The sequence below is a fragment of the Pseudorasbora parva genome, chromosome 23, assembly GCF_024679245.1.
Source record: "Pseudorasbora parva isolate DD20220531a chromosome 23, ASM2467924v1, whole genome shotgun sequence".
Taxonomy (NCBI): domain Eukaryota; kingdom Metazoa; phylum Chordata; class Actinopteri; order Cypriniformes; family Gobionidae; genus Pseudorasbora; species Pseudorasbora parva.
The window spans coordinates 26,536,224-26,554,655 of NC_090194.1; the positions used below are offsets into that span (position 1 = coordinate 26,536,224).

Sequence of the window (18,432 nt, forward strand, 5' to 3'; positions counted from 1 at the left end):
ACTACACAAATTACTCTCGCCACAAAGTATTCAATTACTTATTACTAATTACATGAAATGGCTCTTTTAATTAAATAAAAAATATAAAACTACATAAATTATTCTTATTAACTGACCAAAGTATTACAAATGTGAGAAGGGTACATAAAAACTTTTAAATTTAGACTTTACATTTTGATGATAATTCCACTATTATATTACATTATATATATATATACACACACTCACCTAAAGGATTATTAGGAACCCCTGTTCAATTTCTCATTAATGCAATTATCTAATCAACCAATCACATGGCAATTGCTTAAATGCATTAAGGGGTGTGGTCCTGGTCAAGAATATCTCATGAACTCCAAACTGAATGTCAGAATGGGAAAGAAAGGTGATTTAAGCAATTTTGGGCGTGGCATGGTTGTTGGTGCCAGACAGGCCGGTCTGAGTATTTCACAATCTGCTCAGTTACTGGGATTTTCACGCACAACTATTTCTAGGGTTTACAAAGAATGGTGTGAAAAGGGAAAAACATCCAGTATGCGGCAGTCCTGTGGGTGAAAATGCCTTGTTGATGCTAGAGGTCAGAGGAGAATGGGCCGACTGATTCAAGCTGATGGAAGAGCAACTTTCACTGAAATAACCACTCGTTATAACCACAACACAACACACACAACACACACAACCTTGAGGCGGATGGGCTACAACAGCAGAAAACCCCACCAGGTACCACTCATCTCCACTACAAATAGAAAAAGACGCTATCTCACCAAAATTGGACAATTGGTAGAGTCAGATTTTCCCGTAAACAAAATGAGAACATGTATCCATCATGCCTTGTTACCACTGTGCAGGCTGGTGGTGTAATGGTGTGGGGGATGTTTTCTTGGCACACTTTAGGCCCCTTAGTGCAAATTGGGCATTTTTTAAATGCCACGGCCTACCTGAGCATTGTTTCTGACCATGTCCATCCCTTTATGACCACCATGTACCCTTCCTCTGATGGCTATTTCCAGCAGGATAATGAACCATGTCACAAAGCTCAAATCATTTAAAAATGTTTTTTTGAACATGACAATGAGCTCACTGTACTAAAATGGCCCCAACAGTCACCAGATCTCAACCCAATAGAGCATCTTTGGGATGTGGTGGAACGGGAGCTTCGTGCCCTGGATGTGCTACGTAGAATTAAGGCAGTTCTGAAGGTGAAAGGGGTTCAAACAGTATTAGTATGGTGTTCCTAATAATCCTTTAGGTGAGATATATATATATATATATGTGTGTGTGTGTGTGTGTGTGTGTGTGTGTGTGTGTGTGTGTTCTACAGTCTATACACATTATTTAGTTCAATTACGTCAGACGTAACTGTAAATGAAATACAGAAAAAATAAGAGTAATCTATTACTGTACTTTTTCAAGAGAAAAGTAATTAAAGTAACTAATTGCTTAGTAACTAGTTACACCCAACACTACTCACTGGGTGAGTAAATCATGAGGTCATTTTATAATTATAAAGTACAATATAAAACATATGACAGTTACAATGTTGTTTTTGCAAAATAAGCCACATAATTTATTCAAAAAAGTAAGTGTAAAAAAAGTGAACATTGACGGAAAACCCCTGTGTGACGTCGCACACTCTCATTGGCTGTTTTTACCTTTCCTGACAGGTACAAAAATCGGCAAGAGTCATAGCCTACAGCTTTTATCATCAACAAGAGTTATACAATTTATGGAACAATGACATACAACAATAACAACAACAACTTGATATAAAACACAGGGACATATACTGATTATCTTAAAAAGATCAGTTTTCCCGATTATCCAAACAAAACGAGTAAAATGAATCACTTCCTGAAACTCCTCATCTCTCCCCCTGAACGCTTCCTCTTCGAATTACAATATTTTGAACCTCAAAACTATCTAACAATATTTATGGTAGGAAATTGCTTGACCTCGCCTGCAGAATCATGTCTATTGTGTAATGTTGAATTCAGCTCTATAAATAAACTACCGGCAGAAACTCATTGATTCAGCCAATAAATCTACGAAGCTTTTAAAATCTATTTGTGCCTTTAATATATTACCCCTTAATGCAGTATTTACACCACATACTCATACCTGTATTTATATAATTTCTTGTATAAAGTGAATCACATCATATGACTTTAAGATGAATGTTTTGGTTCGCGTAATGCGCTTTACTAAGCTTCTTTATTCCGCATCAAAGCAAACACACAGTCTGTTCACCTGTCACCTGTACAGTGAACTAAAGACAAACGCCGCTAATGATAAACATACTTACCGTTGAAACAGTGCTGAAATAGTCTGGCGAACCCCGGTGCGCACTGAACTGCAGCACCGGTCCTGTGGAAACGCGTCTAGCACAGCGTTTGACGGTCAGTGGGACGCGCGCACCAGCTGAGCGCGCTCCCGGCTCACAGAGCCCGGCTGGATATGATCCCTTCAAGAAGAGTTGATTAAATCAACGGATCCCCTTCTGGATGACTACGAGACTTTAAGCTTGAGAGATACTTAGAATAAGTTAAACGTTTAATTTGTCTGATCTACAAGGACTTTTAAATGCAACAAATAAAATACAAATTAAACAAATAGTTTAATATATGAATCATAGGTAGTCTTCAATAGCCCTAAAAATAATAACACATTGTATAAATATGCCTATACAAGAGTCAGATGCGGACAGTATTGAAGTATTTTTTATGTAATTTTGTTTTTTGAAGTATATGTACTTCATCAGTGTTCTTCTTTGGAAAACTTTTACTTCACAACATTCCAAAGCATACTATTGTAGCCTACTTTTTACAGCAATGCATTTCATATTGAATATCATTTAATACTTAGTTACATTAAAAATATAGTACTGTATAGCCTACTTTTACTCAAGTTTTACTGGAGTACAAGTAAGAAAGTTAATTTTTAATGTAATTAAGTATTAAAGGTAAGAAAACAACAACTTTTATTTATGAAATGTAGTGCAGTAAAAGTATGACATTATATAGTATGCTTTGGAATGCAGTGAAGTAAAAGTTTTCTAAAGAAAAACATTGATAAAGTATATACTTAAACATTTACTTGTGTAGAAAGGAAAAATACTCCACTTATCTCCGCCTCTGACAAGAGAGTGCACACTATTGACATTGTAAATAAAATAAAATAAATATACTTATTTAATACAAGTTATTGTCTTTTCATTTCAAAACAATCATGTCCGGTGTATGAATTTATGTAGAAATATTGCCTTGCATGATTATTCCTATATTGAACCATGGGATAGTGATGGTGGTTCCAACTTGTTTGCATGGCTATAGCGCCCTCATCTGGACCAACTCTCTGACAGCACTAATCCCTCCTTCTGCATGCTTTTATGGTTTTCCTGTTATGTAATAATCTACAAAATCTCCATCTGTTCACATTTTTATGCATTTTATTCAGAATTCATTTTAATTCAAATTTATATTAATGCAACGTCTCTTGTTCTGGTCTTGGAGCCTTAATACATCTAGAACGCACAAAGCTTGAGAGTTTAGTGGTATGAATTGCAATAAAACAAAACAAAAATGGGGCGTCCATTAAAGGTGAACTATTCCAACTATTCCAATTGAATATTTAAAATAAGTTTTACTAACCAAACCATATCCAAAAGTTTCTCACCCCCCAATATATATCTAAAATCACTGGTATTTTGATAGAAAAGCCAAAAGAGTGATGAAACCTGGAAAGAGTCTGGGAACAGTATATACTATGTAATATAATATAGTATTATGTGAAATTATTATGTGAAATTATCATAATTACAGTATGGCCACCAGTCTCACTGTAAAAACAATTCTATGAAATTTACAACAACAACAAAAAACTGTATTTGTTTTCAATATCATAATATTGTCTGGCTTGGTTGAGTGTGGTTGTATTATGTGCTATGTTGTTTTTCATTATTAATTATTATTATTATTATTTTGTTGTTGTTGTTGTTCTCTCATGTGTATTTACATATGATATATTTGGAGTAATTGTGATTGTAATTATTGGGTTTTGTATGTATTGTTTGGACCCCAGGAACACTAGCTGTCGTCTCGGTGTAGGCTAATGGGGATCCTTTTAAAAAAAAACAAATAAACAAATAAACACGACAAGTAATGAAATAAACATTAATTCAACATTAGATGTAACATAAAACTTTAATGTACAAAAATGATTCGAAAAAAATCTAAGAAGAAACAGTTATTTCAATGAAAATACATCAAATGTGAAATGTCACGCAGGGAATTTGGGGCATGTTTTCACTGTAAATTATACAATGACTTGTTTTTTTCTCACTTAAATTTAAAAAGAATTACTGTAAAATTACATTAGATCTATTACAGTTATTCAGTTTATATATAAGGAAACATATTAAAGGCTCAATATATTTAAGATTTTTGGATTAAAATATCCAACAACCACTAGAACAATGTTATATATTTTGTTGACTTGTACAGTATCCCAAATGTTTCCAAGAATGTTTAAATCCAGAGAAATAATGAGAGAAATAATTTTAACCAGGACATGGGCCACGTCCGTGCGTCGCCCATCAATGAAATCACACCCGTGTTACCCTCAGTTATTTTGTAGAAACTATAGAAAAACAAAAGACACTTTAATATATTATGTGTTTTTATTAGACAGGTGAGCAACTGCTTGGATACCATCATCGACAGAAAACAAATCATTGTCATATAGCTCAACACAGTTAGTCTTAAATCGTGTTTTCTTGATTTAGTACCATGTTTTACCATGTTTACCATCTAGCTCACTGCAGTGTGCAAAATGTCTCATAGCAGCCGCCGAGTAGTATTATAACATAACTTTCAACACACTCAAATAATGTATCTAATATGCACTGCTTGGATTTACCCACATACACATGACTGGAAGAAGCAGAAGCGGTCATCTGCGGCATAATAAAAGCTCTGTGAAATTAAGGCGTCATCAAGCTACACCTTTGTTTTGAATAAGCGACCTCTAGAGGCGAAAATTGCATATTGTGGCTTTAACAGGTTTTTTCTTTTTCAGTTTTAGTCTTTTACTGTTAAAATCACGATCATTTTTTATTGCAGAGTTTTTGGATTGTGTGTAAATCAACTTTGCCAGTTTCTTCACACCTGACCTCACTGTTCTTCCTTCAATCCTCGGGTCATTACACAAATTTGTGCTAAACATAAGAATAAGCAGTTTAAAAGGTCCTCCCAGTAGGGTCATCGCAGAAGAAAAGGATTTTTAAACTAAAATGCATATGAGAGGCAAATTTAGGTCACGTTTCTGTCACAATCATGTTCTTAGTTTTATTTTCATGGACTTTTAGTTTGTATTCTTTACTCAGTTATCTGTTTCCTGTGTTTCCCTTGATAGTTTCCAGTTATTATTGTCATGGTGATTCATTAATGAACATAGCTGTCTTCATTTAGTTCATTGTCTTTTTGTATTTAAGTCCCTCTGTTTGCTTCAGTTGTTGTCGTTTGGAAGCTACCCGAATTATGTTTAAGAAATATCTACTTTTCCTTGTGAATCTAACCTTTTTCACTGGACATGAGTGAGACAATTTTATATATTCACTGAACATACTGCACAAATCAGCTTATCCCGGTGCAACAGTGTTGTAGCTGGCAAAATATAACAGATCCTTTCTGTAAAAGCTAGTAGTCATTTCCTTCAAAACAGAAAATACCAGAAAAGTGTGCTGGACCCACTTTATATTAGCTGGCCTTAACTACTATGTACACAACACTCTCAGAAAAAAAAGGTACAAAAACTGTCACTGGGGCGGTACCTTTTCAAAGGGGACACTTTTGTACCTTTTAGGTACTAATACTTACACTTTAGGTGCTAATGTGTACCTTTAAGGTACCAATGTGCACCCTTTAGTTACAAAATTGCACCTTTTGAAAGGTACCGTCCCAGTAACAATTGTTGTGCCTTTTTTCTGAAAGTGAATATGCTTATTGTGTACATACATTTTTACTTGCAATTATTCTTGCATTTTTAAAAATGACCTGCCTGTAATTACATCTGTAATTAATTTCTATAATTACATTTGTAATTACACTGTTGACACTTTCCTTACACACACCCTTAAACTTATCCATACCACCAGACCTGTCCCTAGTTTTACTCATATCCACCGTATATCAGTGTTTTGCAATGCAATATGAACACAAAAAGAACATTAGTATACTTACTTTTTGATGTAAGTAAATAGTAGTTAAGGTCACCTAAAATAAAGTAAAAGACCAATGTGCTTTTTTTTAAAAAGTAAATGTAATTAATATAGGTGATAAAATCGTTTTTTTCAGTTAATGTTTTTTATATAACTTATTGTAGCCTACATTATAGATTGATAGATTGTAACCTTATAATATTTTTTTTTATTATATAGGCCTGGTTTCACAGACAGGGCTTAAAATAAGCCACGATTAGGCCTTAGTTCAATCAGGACATTTAAGTAGCTTTTATAAATGTGCTTTGAAAAAGTAATGGGAAAAACAAACATTACTGATGTGCATCTGGAGAAAAAAAAATGGCACTGGCATTGCAAGTTTCTTTGAGTTAAAACCGCTCAAACATACATTTTAGTCTGGGACTAGGCTTAAGCCTTGTCTGTGAAACCAGGGGATAATGTTTGACAGCTACACAAAAATAACTGTTAAACTGCTTCTGGAAAGAAAAAAAAACTTCCTTATGAAGCTTGGTCTTTTAATCTCTTTGTGACCTATTAGAAGGGAACCCTGCTGATAATAAATCGGGTTAATTCAGTTCAGGACTCGTTCTGTATGTCGCTCTTCATTATAAAACAATCCTGAAGTACACCGAGCTGTCTCTTCAGCAAATCATTTGTGTTTGTCTGCTGGGGGATTTTAATACAGGGGTTGAACAATGAAACTGAAATGCCTAGTTTTAGACCACAATAATTCATTAGTACGGTGTAGTAGGTCCTCCTTTTGCAGCCAATACAGCATCAATTTGTCTTAGGAATGACAGATGCAAGTTCTGAACAGTGGCCAGAGGCATTCTGAGCCATCCCTTATCCAGAACAGTGGCCAGATAACTATGTGATACTGGTGGAGGAAAATGTTTTCTAACTCGCTTCTCCAAAACACCTAAAAGTGACTCAATAATAGTCAGATCTGTTGACTAGGCCATGGGAGATGTTCAACTCCACTTCCATGTTGTGCTGTGTGTATTGGTTCATTATCATGCTGATACACGGAACCCCCTTCAGGGTACAATATTAGAACCATTGGGTGCACATGGTTCTCCATGGTTTGGTAGGTTAGTTCTTAGCAAGTGACGTGCCCATCCAGCACAAGTGGTGGACCTAAGAAAGCCCATGATATTACAGCCTAAACATCACTGATCCACCCCCATGCTTCACTCTGGGCAGTAACAGGCCGGGTGTTAAGACTCTTCACACTTCACACAAGGCTTCTCCTCACTGTAACTGCCATATGGTAAAGACAGTGAAGGTGGACTCATCAGAGTACATGTTTCACATTGTCCACAGCCCAAGATTTGCCCTGTTGACACCACTGAAACCAACATTTAGCATCGGCACAAGTATAGCCGCCCAACCCATGAATACAGACTTTGCAGCTATTTAAGCTCCCGCCAAATAGTTCCCCATCGCTGTTTTGAAACCTAGTGGCCAGTGTTTTAGTTTTATTGTACAGCGAATACAACGTATGTTGTGTTTTAAATTAATCTTTTAAGTAAACAAGCCTTTTTGTTCAGTTACTCATCTCAGCGAATCTTGGCTGTGTCCAAAATCGCCCCATAACCTATATTTGTGCTTGCTGATAAATAAACAGCAAGCAGAAAAGTGGAAAAAGCAGTTGCCTCAGTGTCTGAATTCACTCATTTGTTTTCATTCACTCCCCCAAGTGAACATATTAGTGGAGTAATGTAGGGAATAGTGAATTGGGGGCGATTATGAACACAGCACTCGTTCATGAATTAACTAAACGAATAAAAGACCATCCTGAGGGGGTCTTGTTTAGGTTAATTCAGTTGAGTGAATGATTCAATGTGTTTAGGTGTGTTCTCCTATTCACTTGCCAGAACTCATACAGGGCCTGTGTCTTTACCCCTGTACCTGTGTCTCAACCCTTTACCCTTAAATAGGCACTATATGAGAGGAAGTAGTGTTCGAAACCATAGTGGACATTAGATCGAATGCACTCCTTCAATCACACACTGCACCATAACGAGTGTACAACTTATGTACACTCGTTGGTTAGAGAATACCCATAATGCACTGTGAGGGTCACGCCAAATTCATTCCTGCGACTTGGTACCCGCAGCTGAATCATCCATCTTCCAAACGGCTTGTCTAATGTTGGGTAAAGAGTAATATCATACAGGTATACATTACTTTTTAAGTTATTATTAAACTTTTAATTATGTTTATTTTTTTCATTTCTGCTGGAGCTGCCAGTTTTGAAAGTTTCAAATTAAACAGCAAGCACAAACTATGCAAAAGCGGCTCACTTATAGCTCACACTATATTTGTGGACTAATGTAGGGAATAGTGAATGAGGGTATAGGGGGCGATTTCGAACACAGCAATGAACGAATCTATGAGCAAATCTTTTTAGTGAAAAGTTTCAAAAGAGTTAAGTCTCTTAGATTAATCAAAACCACTACAAACAGTATGTATAACGCTGTGTTAAAAGTACAAAAATACCACAAATAGATGTATAACGCTGTTCTAAAAGTACAAAAATGTGTATTAAATGTAGGATATAGATGCACACAGAGCATGTTCAGTCGGATACATGCAGATAAATCCTGCAGTCAGTCTCGCGCAGTGAGTTATGACGAGTCTCGCGACAGTTCCGCGCTATTCATCAACTTCAATCCTGTTTTTTGGAGCGTCCCGAGAGTTTATCGAGATGGAGGTGAAAAACAGGGGTGTTTGAAAACACACTAAATTCAGGAATTCTTGACATTCGCCCCATAGAGCATGTGCCGAGTGCCTTCTACCGAAATATGTGTATATCTGTGTTGATATATCACCATACTCTAGAACTGAATTGAGTTTTATTCATTAACTAATTCTGACTGTTAATGTATTCCCCCGTCCCGTGAGTGGTACGGCCCGCGGGGTGGCGGAAGTCTCGCTCTGCCATGTTGAGCGCTTTGTTTCTGTGAGTGAGACGCGATGATGGAGCAGAGCTGGAGCTCTTTCTTATTCCAGGTGAGAAACTCTCTCTCTTAAGCACACACGCACATTCACCCTCACACGCAGTCCGCTCGCCGCTCACTCATGCTGCCGGCGTGTCTGCTTCAGTCTGCTTTATGAACTGAGATATTTGAAACAGAGCAGTTGGAGCAAAACAATAGTAGATGAGTCCCGGGCGCCCAGCTGCGCTCCCTCTATAGATGCAGTAGTTACACTCAATCTGTGTTTACCCCTCTATCTCTATAGATCTAACACCACATCCCTGTTTACTCCTCTTATCTCTTAAGATGTAGTCTTCTATCAATCAGTTTGTTACTCTCTGTATATCTCTCTTTCTGTCCCCATGTACTCTTCTGTCTGTCTTTACTCCATCCATCCCGCTATATTTCTCTGTCTCTCTATCTGTTCATCCCCCTGACTCTATTCATTCCCTTATAGATCTTTCTGTTTGCTCCTATTTCTGTTACTCTCTCTGTTCTTTCCTCTGTCTGTATCTCCATCCATCTCTCCATTAACTCTCCCATCATCTCTCTATTATCAATTCATCTCTCGCTATCATTTTCTGTGAAAGTTCCAGAAATATAATACCATAAAAAGTTATGCAGATATCTTTAATCAATATGTTAGTAATTTTTAAATACAAATATTTTAAATATTTCATTTGGTTTAAAAAAAAATTGATAGTAACAATGCCCATAACATTATTGGGACAGTAAGAAATCAGACATACTGAGCTGCTTTGGTGACTCATGCTGATGACTAGTTTTCACACGTAAACTCACTTTATGAGGTGTTCAGTTGGATTGCTTTCTTAGTCACTTGTATCCTCCAGGCTTTAGTTTAACTTTCTGCTTTTCATTATACCGTTCACAATATGCATTGTCTGCTATTGCACCTGGTTCCTCTGTGTAATATTGATGAAAATCATTTTTATCATGAGGGTTTTGATGTCAGTGAGTTCTCTCACTGTATGTTCTACCAGTATAAATGACTGTAGGGGAAACTTGTCAGTGAATGAGTTGTGTGTTTGATTACATGCTTTGTGTTCAGCACATGTTGAGCCATATGTGGGCTGCCTGGTGGATGAGTTTAGTTCTGCAGGTCTTTATAATTCCTTATGTATGTAAGATCTGAAAAGATCCTGGTAAACATTTTTGCTATATACTAACATTTGCACTAATAAACCTGAATCTGATATTAATTTAAGATATTATGTTTCCATAAGCAGTGTATGTTTGGGATCCTGTTTTGCTGCACGAATGAGTCATTTCACAGTCAGTACTTAGAAAGTGAGATTAGACAAGTTCAATCCTTCTGATGTGACACGTGCCACTACACAGTTTTGAAAAGCCTGTTTCTTTCAAAGTCTATTTCTCTCCTTCTCATTGAAAAGAGGTTGTGATTTAAAATAGATCAGGCTAAAACCTGTGGAAACTGTTTCGCTCTGATTGGTCGGATGACTTGTGTGTTTGGTAAAGCATTACTATGAATCTGGTGACTTTAGGTTTTAGACGTGAGATTGCAAAAGCGGTTCTTCTGATAGTAAACTTTAGTTTGAGGGTGAAGCATTTTGGCGAGAGTTTGGTGACAGAGTAAATTATTCAGATGTCTCAAGATGCTCTTTTTAAAAAAAATTAAAGAGGATCTAATGCGGTTTCATGCATTTTGAGTTATTTACACTAGAAAGTTGGGCTTCTCAGGCCATCCTTAAAAATATTCTTGTTTGCCGTAACCCGACCGACCCTGTCAATTTAGGGCCGACTCAATTTTTTTTTTTTTTTTCCTTTTAGTCCGACCGACTTGCCGGTTGTAAATTGGCTTTAAGACCGACCAATTTCTTTTTTTACTTTTCAAACAACTAATACAACAGTAATAAAATAATATGAATTATATTTAAGTAAGTATTATAAATGTATAAATTGCCTGGGCCATACAAACGAAGGCTACGTTCTTTCGTTTATAGAAAAACCCGTGACGTCATCTATGTTTACACTATGGTTAACGGATGTCACACTATGGCCTGCACGTGCGTTCGTTTCGGCTCGGCTCGGCTCATACTCTCATTCACTGTAACGTTAGACTGTTAAAGCCCTGTCGGAGATTTCGCCGTGTGACAGGAGTCAGGACCATGGACACGTTACACACACCAGGCAAGTGCACTGCAGAGGGGAGGGCTTAGTTTGAGCCCCTGCCCTTTTTGAAAATGAATCAAAAGTGCCCCTCTCAACATTTATCATTACTATATTGTGGCGAATAAAACAGATTTTGAATTATAATTAATATAACAACGTGTACAAAACAGTAACAAATGGCGGAAAAGCCGTTTATCTTGTCTCTGTCAGTCTGAAATGTCGTTGTCATAACGCGTTGCTATGGGTAGCGTGTGTTCTGCTCGACCCAAGCGCGTGGTGGGAGCGGCGGCACTGGTTGTAACTTGAAAAATAATGCTTTATGTATGGTTCTGTCGATGGATACACGTGCACTACAACAGCGATAATAAAAGAAAACATGGGCAAAACGGTCTATATTTGTAAACTGTGTTCAATGCATGCGAGTGCTGCCGTATGACCAGTCATTTCGCCATCATCACTCAGTATATTCGCCAGAAGACGCCAATGAGAACCCTCTGCAGTGAGAGAAGATCTGTCTCTGTGCGCAGCGCGCGCACGTCTCACAGCGCGCAAATATTGAGTTCTTTCAAGTCTTGCGTTTGAACGGATAAACTCACACAAAAAGTATGTCAACATGTCGATCTTGATGAGTATCCATCAGACAGTCTGTAAGTTATATGGCTTAAGAGAACTTTATACAGTTGAGAAAGACGATGCATATCTCTGTATTAGGTCTTAAAGGGGCAGTAGCCTTTACTGCTGTCTGTCAAACAAAAGATAAGGACTCACTCACTGCTCTTGATTGAATAGCTGGTTATAGCTACTTAATTAATTGAATTCATAAAAACAACTTTTTGCTTTTTAATATTCAAATGCACTAGTCTATATCACCAGATGCGTTGGTCTGGCAAGAAGTGCAAGCCACTTCAGAGACACAGATAGTTGCGTGTTCTGAGTTAACACAATCGAGCATAAAAATAAGAAACATATCACGGGAAATTAGCCTACACGCCCGAAGGCACGGCTTGAAGACCCAGTCAGTGATGTCACGATATGCCAATTTTAAATTCATACCTACGTAATCACCATCACCAAAAATTTACATTTTTTTTTTTGTATTAAAATTTGAAAAAAAATATATAGACCTACCTACCGACCCTTTTTTTTTAAATTTTTTACTGTTACTGCAAACCAAAATATTTTTAAGGATGGCCTCATGCTAAACATGAACAAAATATGACAGTATCTCTGTGCCAAATACACTCCTTCCGGATTTTAACAGGTTTCGGAAAGTTTTTTAGAATATGAGCCTGTGTGATATCATAATAGGCGGGATTGCTTGTAGGGCTGTCTATTGCCAAGAATCTGGCGATACAATATAGCCCCTTTCACACTGCGATTCCGATAAATACACGGATAATGCGACCCGGCATTTGTTTCCGGGGCCGCTAGATTTGGTCCATTCACACTGCCAGCGAAATGCCGTAATATGTGCGCTTTCACACACAACGCTTAACGGTCCCGGGTCGAGTTGACACGTGACATCCTGATGTGACGTATAATGGCGAGCGATCTCCGCTTCAGCGCGGATAGTAAGGAGCTCCGTGGTCTCGACTTGTGTCCAGTTTGCACACATTTCTGCTTGTTTAATTTTAGTTTCTTTTGTATACGAACACTCTCTGCGTTTAAAACACCGACGAGCTCTTCTGGCACTGCAGGGTTGTATTATTGAAAAAACAAGCTCTAGGAGTCGCACGATAACTACGTACACGTTGCGGCATTAGTTTCGGCTTTTGTTCACACAGCGCTCGTCCCGGGTCGAATACCGCAATATTACTAGGTCCCCGACCCGGGTTCAATTCGGTAATCAATCCCGGGACGTGGTTGCTTTCACACAGAAGGCGACCCGGCAATGTTCCAGGAATATTGCGGGTCCAACGTGCAGTGTGAAAGGGGCTTATGCATCACGATACAGGGGATACAATATATTGCGATTTTGTAAGAGGCTTATTTTTTATTTTTTTTTAGAAAGATTAATTTAAAAGAATAAAGAACTCAACCATATGCATAAAACATGACAAGTAACTGTTTTATTTAATTAAAACAGTATAATTTATATCACTAATCACTATTTTGTGCAATCAAGGGAAGTAGTAAAGTGACTGCAGGTTTCTTTGTGTTTTAAAGGTTCACAGTAGCAGTTTTTTATTTCTAAACTTAACTTTCTAGCAACAGTCAGAAACTGGATTTTAACTCTGCCTATTTTGCAAACAAAATGACTCTTGTCGATTTCCTTAGTGGCTTCTTTGTAGCTGAAGCCAAAATGAGTCCACACTTCAGCTCTGTAAACCATGGGAGTGGAATAATTCTATCGTCTTGTGAGGTTTGCTAATGCTAATGAACACACATTCACCTTGCGCTTCTCCGGCTCCGCGTCAGTTAGGTTCTGACTCTACGATAACACTGCCATCTAGCTGTTGAGTTTTATACAGTCTGTGGTTTAATTCGAACACAAAGCCACAAATCTTGGATGTAAATAAATAAATATATAAATATCATTATTAATTAATATACATCGTTATTAATATACAGTGTTTTTAAGAATCGATACAGTATCGCCCAAACATAATATCGCGATACTCATGTGTATCGATATTTTCTTACACCCCTATTTGCTTGTATGGGCACTTCTCCTGGATGAGTGAATGCGGAGCACGTCCATCAACAAGTTTTGTTCAGGTTACGCTGGCATTTTGTTTTTAGACTACGGAATCAACAATTTTACTAAAGAATTGTGTTTCTGGTTGTGAGGGAAAGAGAACCTTGTTCAGCTTCCCGAATAACCCAGCCTTAAAATGTGGATGCAATTTGTTTTTCCGGAGCAGCAACGGAGTTCTGCAAGTCTGTTTGTTTGTTCCCGGTAGGCTTGCTACGATAGTCAGTGTAACTGGTGTTCAGACTCAACATCGGTCACTTGTCCACCATGGCACCTCTGTCGTTTTGACTTTTTTATAATAAAATAATTTAGTTCAGTTAGAGAACAGACAATGCAAATAAAAACGGAACGTATCTGCTTAATAAAGCATGATCCGAGCAAGAGTCTCAGCACAGACCAGCAGCAGGAGTTAGATTTAATTTATTACGAGAGCGAAGAGCTGACTGAAAGAAGATTTTGGCTGAAGATTTGGTTTCAAAGCAAAATGTAAAAGTGCCTATTTAAGTGAGTTTGTTATTATACTGTTTTGTTGTTTTGTTTTTCCTCTAAGAATAATTGGCTAATGAACCCACAATGCAAGCAACCCGCCCCCGAATTGGTGCTAATTCTTAAAGGAATCTTGTATGTAAGAAATGTATTTCAATTAATCCTAAAATGGCCCTGATATGTAACTAGACATTAAGAAATCATGTTAATTTCAAATACTTATATGACTGACAACAGTAGTCCGGCCAGGATATTGTGATTTAAAAGTTGTTGTTGCAGCCCTCAACTGATGTTGATGTTGTCATGTTGAATTTTGGCCTGAAGCTCCACCCTCAACCTATCTACCAATCACGAACTCGGTAGTATTTCAGCATCCAGGTTGCCAGATCTGCTCTAGTTACCACAGCTGCAGCTAGAAACTGCAGCCACTTGCATGTTACTTTCTGATTTAAAAGTATTACCGGTGTTGTCACGTGTCGATTAACCGTTGGAAAAATTTCCAAAAATGTATTGCTGACAATTGGTGCGTAAGTGCATAATGACGCAAAACAAATGTATATTGAATAGAAAGTTATCCAAGGAGGGATAATGCCAAGAATGTATTGTGTGTGTACTCACTCTTTAGCTCCACCCACTGCACTCCGCCACAAGTTTGGCTGCTTTTGGAAAAAAACCGGTACAGCATATCTGTCTTTTATAAATATGATAAAACTAAAGAGTCTTTGGAGATATGAAGGATGCAATACCACTCTAGGTACTCAAGATTGGCTGAAACTGTGTCACCCTCCACCCCCTTTATAATGACTGTTTATTAAACTATTTGATTTCACTAATCAGTTGTAGTTGTTGTGACAACTTAGTGTAGCCTAGAAAAAGTAGAATTCCATGTAATCCACCGAGCTGATGTAGGTTTGTGACTCATGAGTGACACATTTGCTGATCAGACACACAGCACAGACTAGAATGTGCATCTAAACTGCTCCGTCATCTCCGGGGCCCGTCAGCACCTTGCCTTAATGTTCAGAATAGCTTTAGACTTTCATTCTTACTTGTATGAAAGATGAACTTTTCATGATGAATGAAAGTGCTGACGTCCAACCGTCTGGGATGTGAGGGTTGCTCATCCAGTAATGTTTTTGGAGTCAGTGCCTCCATCGACTCACCAGTGGAAATGTTTGCTGGGACACTTTCTCAAATGGCAGGATGTGTTTCATTCAGCGTCACAGTTAGGGCTGGTGGTATGATGCTGCTATATATTGTCAAATGTGTTAAATGTGTGAACTTGCCAATGTGTTATATTGTTCATTCGACTTATCCAAAGGCATGGTTTTAAAAATCCAACATCAAACTTCAAATGTGACTTATATTTACAGTGTATTACAGTCTTCTGCTTTTAATTATGAAACATGATGTGGAACTGCTTTTGCACTGATGCCAAACTTATCATTGATCTTTTGATGTTAAAGTTTATTGAAGGTTAAAAAGATTGTGTGTGCGTGCGTGCGTGTGTGTGTGTGAGCGTGGTATACACATGTAGATAGATAGATAGATAGATAGATAGATAGATAGATAGATAGATAGATAGATAGATAGATAGATAGATAGATAGATAATCTACAAAAATGATTTATTCAATCTTTTTCAATAATCTTTTGATGTAAACACTTGCTTATTTTAAGTATTGAAAGGTGCTGTATATAATATTAATGAGGAGACAGAAATGCAATATAATATACATCACAATGTTTTCAGTGATGTATAAAGACCTTACTTAATGAACCATCATGTTTTAATTACCTTAGATTGAGCCATTTCTATCTACATCAGGCCTGCAGCACCCCTCTCAGATACTGAAGCTTTCGCGCCTTGATCGCCCCCCGGTGACCAGTCTCAGTATAGTCGCCCCTCTGTGTTTTCTAAAGGACGCGAGGCAAACTAAACAATAAAATTACAAATATTTTTCCCCCAAAGTTAGTTTTTGTCATTGAAGGCAGTTATCATCACAATGATTTAATTTCAAGTGTTCGTTTTTAAAAAATAAGTTTAGTTTTAGTTAGTTATTTGATGCTCTAAAAACGGGGGGTGTGACGTCATGATTGACAGCTGAGACTGACGGCTTCTCTGAGTGAAGTTGTCACTGAGGCACTAACATACTTTTTTCGTGATTTTTGGGAGCAGATTGGAGCTTTAGCTTTAATTTCTACATTTCCAAAACATACATATTTCACACCAACATAATTCATTGTTCTGCGTCTGTGAGCGTGTGGGTGGGCTTTTGATATCGCAGCTGTATTTCCTGCTCTACTTCCTGCTCTCTACTACGCAACTCTGGTCCCAAAATCGCTACTGCGCAGACTCTGTCCCAAGATGTCAACGCAGCGCAGGCCGCCTGAAAGCTTTAAATCCGCCAAGTGGAAACGGATAATGCCACGTCGTCCATATTTTTTTATGGTCTATGATCTACATACAGTCCCCTTACAGTAAAATCCATTATGTTTCTACAGTAACTCTTAACGGACGAAATTCTCTACAGAACGCTAGAACCTCTCTGCTCCCTCTCTCAGATGACATATTTGTCCTGTGTCGGCCACCGTAGCTTCTCTATGTGCTTCGAAAGAGAGGGTTGAGCAGTGGACGGTTGAAATTCACAACCTCACCACTAGATGCCGCTAAAATTACACAGTTCAACTTTGTCTAGATTATTGAAAATAATAATAATCAGAGATGCACCGATCAACCAGCCAGTGACCGATTTTCCGCTCTTTCCAATTCCGAGCCTTTCCGTTTTGTTGCCAGCGACACAGACAATAATGTCAGCTGCTTGTTCTCGGTCTCTTCCCTCCGATGGTAAAGGGACACACACCCGCATCCTCTCACTCATCTCATTTGCTCCAGTTAAATAGTGCTTGTATGGTGCATCATTTTACTAATTCCCGCAAGTTTTGCACTCGCATCAAAAGTGTGTGCAGTGCACCATAGATCTATAAATGGCATGCACATAAAGCCGCCTTTCAAACAGCTTGTGAGTTGCAAGTACCAAGATGCAATACACACAAAATTGCCCATCTTGACAAGTATTCAGTTAAACACAGATTTGGAACGTTAATAGTTGAGAAAGGTAATGCATGTTGTGTAACAGTATATTGGACCTGTGCATAAACCTGCTGCTGTCTGTCATGTGAACATTAATCTGTGTTTAATTTTCATAATGAAGATTATCCAGTATTATCATTTAAAATTTTATCTAGTAATTACTTACATTTTTGTACTATAACCTACTTTTAGACACACCTGAAAAACTCAAAGCTGTTTGGGTTTGTGTGCTCAGAAGGTTTGCAGTATGAAGCGTGCATTCTGCATAAGATGGGCTTACATTTGGAAATATATTACATCTACATTTCAGTGGTAACACATAAGGTGTTGATCATCATCTTTCTTTATCATTGTTAGCACTACCTCGAACTAAAGCGGCATCTCTTCGGAGCTGTCATTTTCTTAAATCAGCTTTTAACGCTAGACAAATGCCTTTATTTTCAACGCGATTACCTTGTACCCAAACCATTTCTAAACTAAGGAGCCATTTGTTTGTCGATTACAAACAAGCTCCTCAGCGCCACGTTTGCAGGTCTCATGTTTCGCGCTGTAGGGGATTTTAAAAAAGTGACGTGAGTGGAAGGGAGGCGGCGGCGGCGGTGCCGGGACAGTGTGTGTGTGAGAGCAGAGCGGCAGAGAGATCATAGAGATGCGACAGAGTTGCGAAATTGCGGCTATTTCAAATAGCGCAGCATATTTTAAACCAATTGGTTAACCGGTTTCAACCGGTTAATGAGGCTCGGTAGTCGGTCAAGAAAATGTTTAGTTTTTGCCATCCCTAGTCAATTATAGTA

General features: G+C 37.9%; 2 protein-coding genes across 5 annotated transcripts in view; one reads left to right on the forward strand and one right to left on the reverse strand.

Moving 5' to 3' along the window:
• The window catches only part of myo18aa (myosin XVIIIAa), a 75,818-nt gene extending 73,382 nt beyond the window's left edge, over nt 1-2,436 (reverse strand). For both annotated transcript variants that reach the window (XM_067432604.1, XM_067432603.1), the window contains exon 1: nt 2,300-2,436. The gene's annotated coding sequence lies outside the window, so the exon portion shown is untranslated. The remainder of the gene's footprint in view (nt 1-2,299) is intronic.
• The window catches only part of vezf1a (vascular endothelial zinc finger 1a), a 44,524-nt gene that overhangs the window by 106 nt on the left and 25,986 nt on the right, over nt 1-18,432 (forward strand). For 2 of the 3 annotated variants that reach the window (XM_067432611.1, XM_067432612.1), the window contains exon 1: nt 9,183-9,247. The exons of the other annotated variant lie outside the window; for it this stretch is intronic. In XM_067432611.1, coding sequence (XP_067288712.1) covers nt 9,212-9,247 — 36 coding nt within the window. In that variant the 5' untranslated portion in view covers nt 9,183-9,211. Of the gene's footprint in view, nt 1-9,182; nt 9,248-18,432 lie in introns of those variants that run through there. 3 annotated transcript variants of the gene reach the window in all.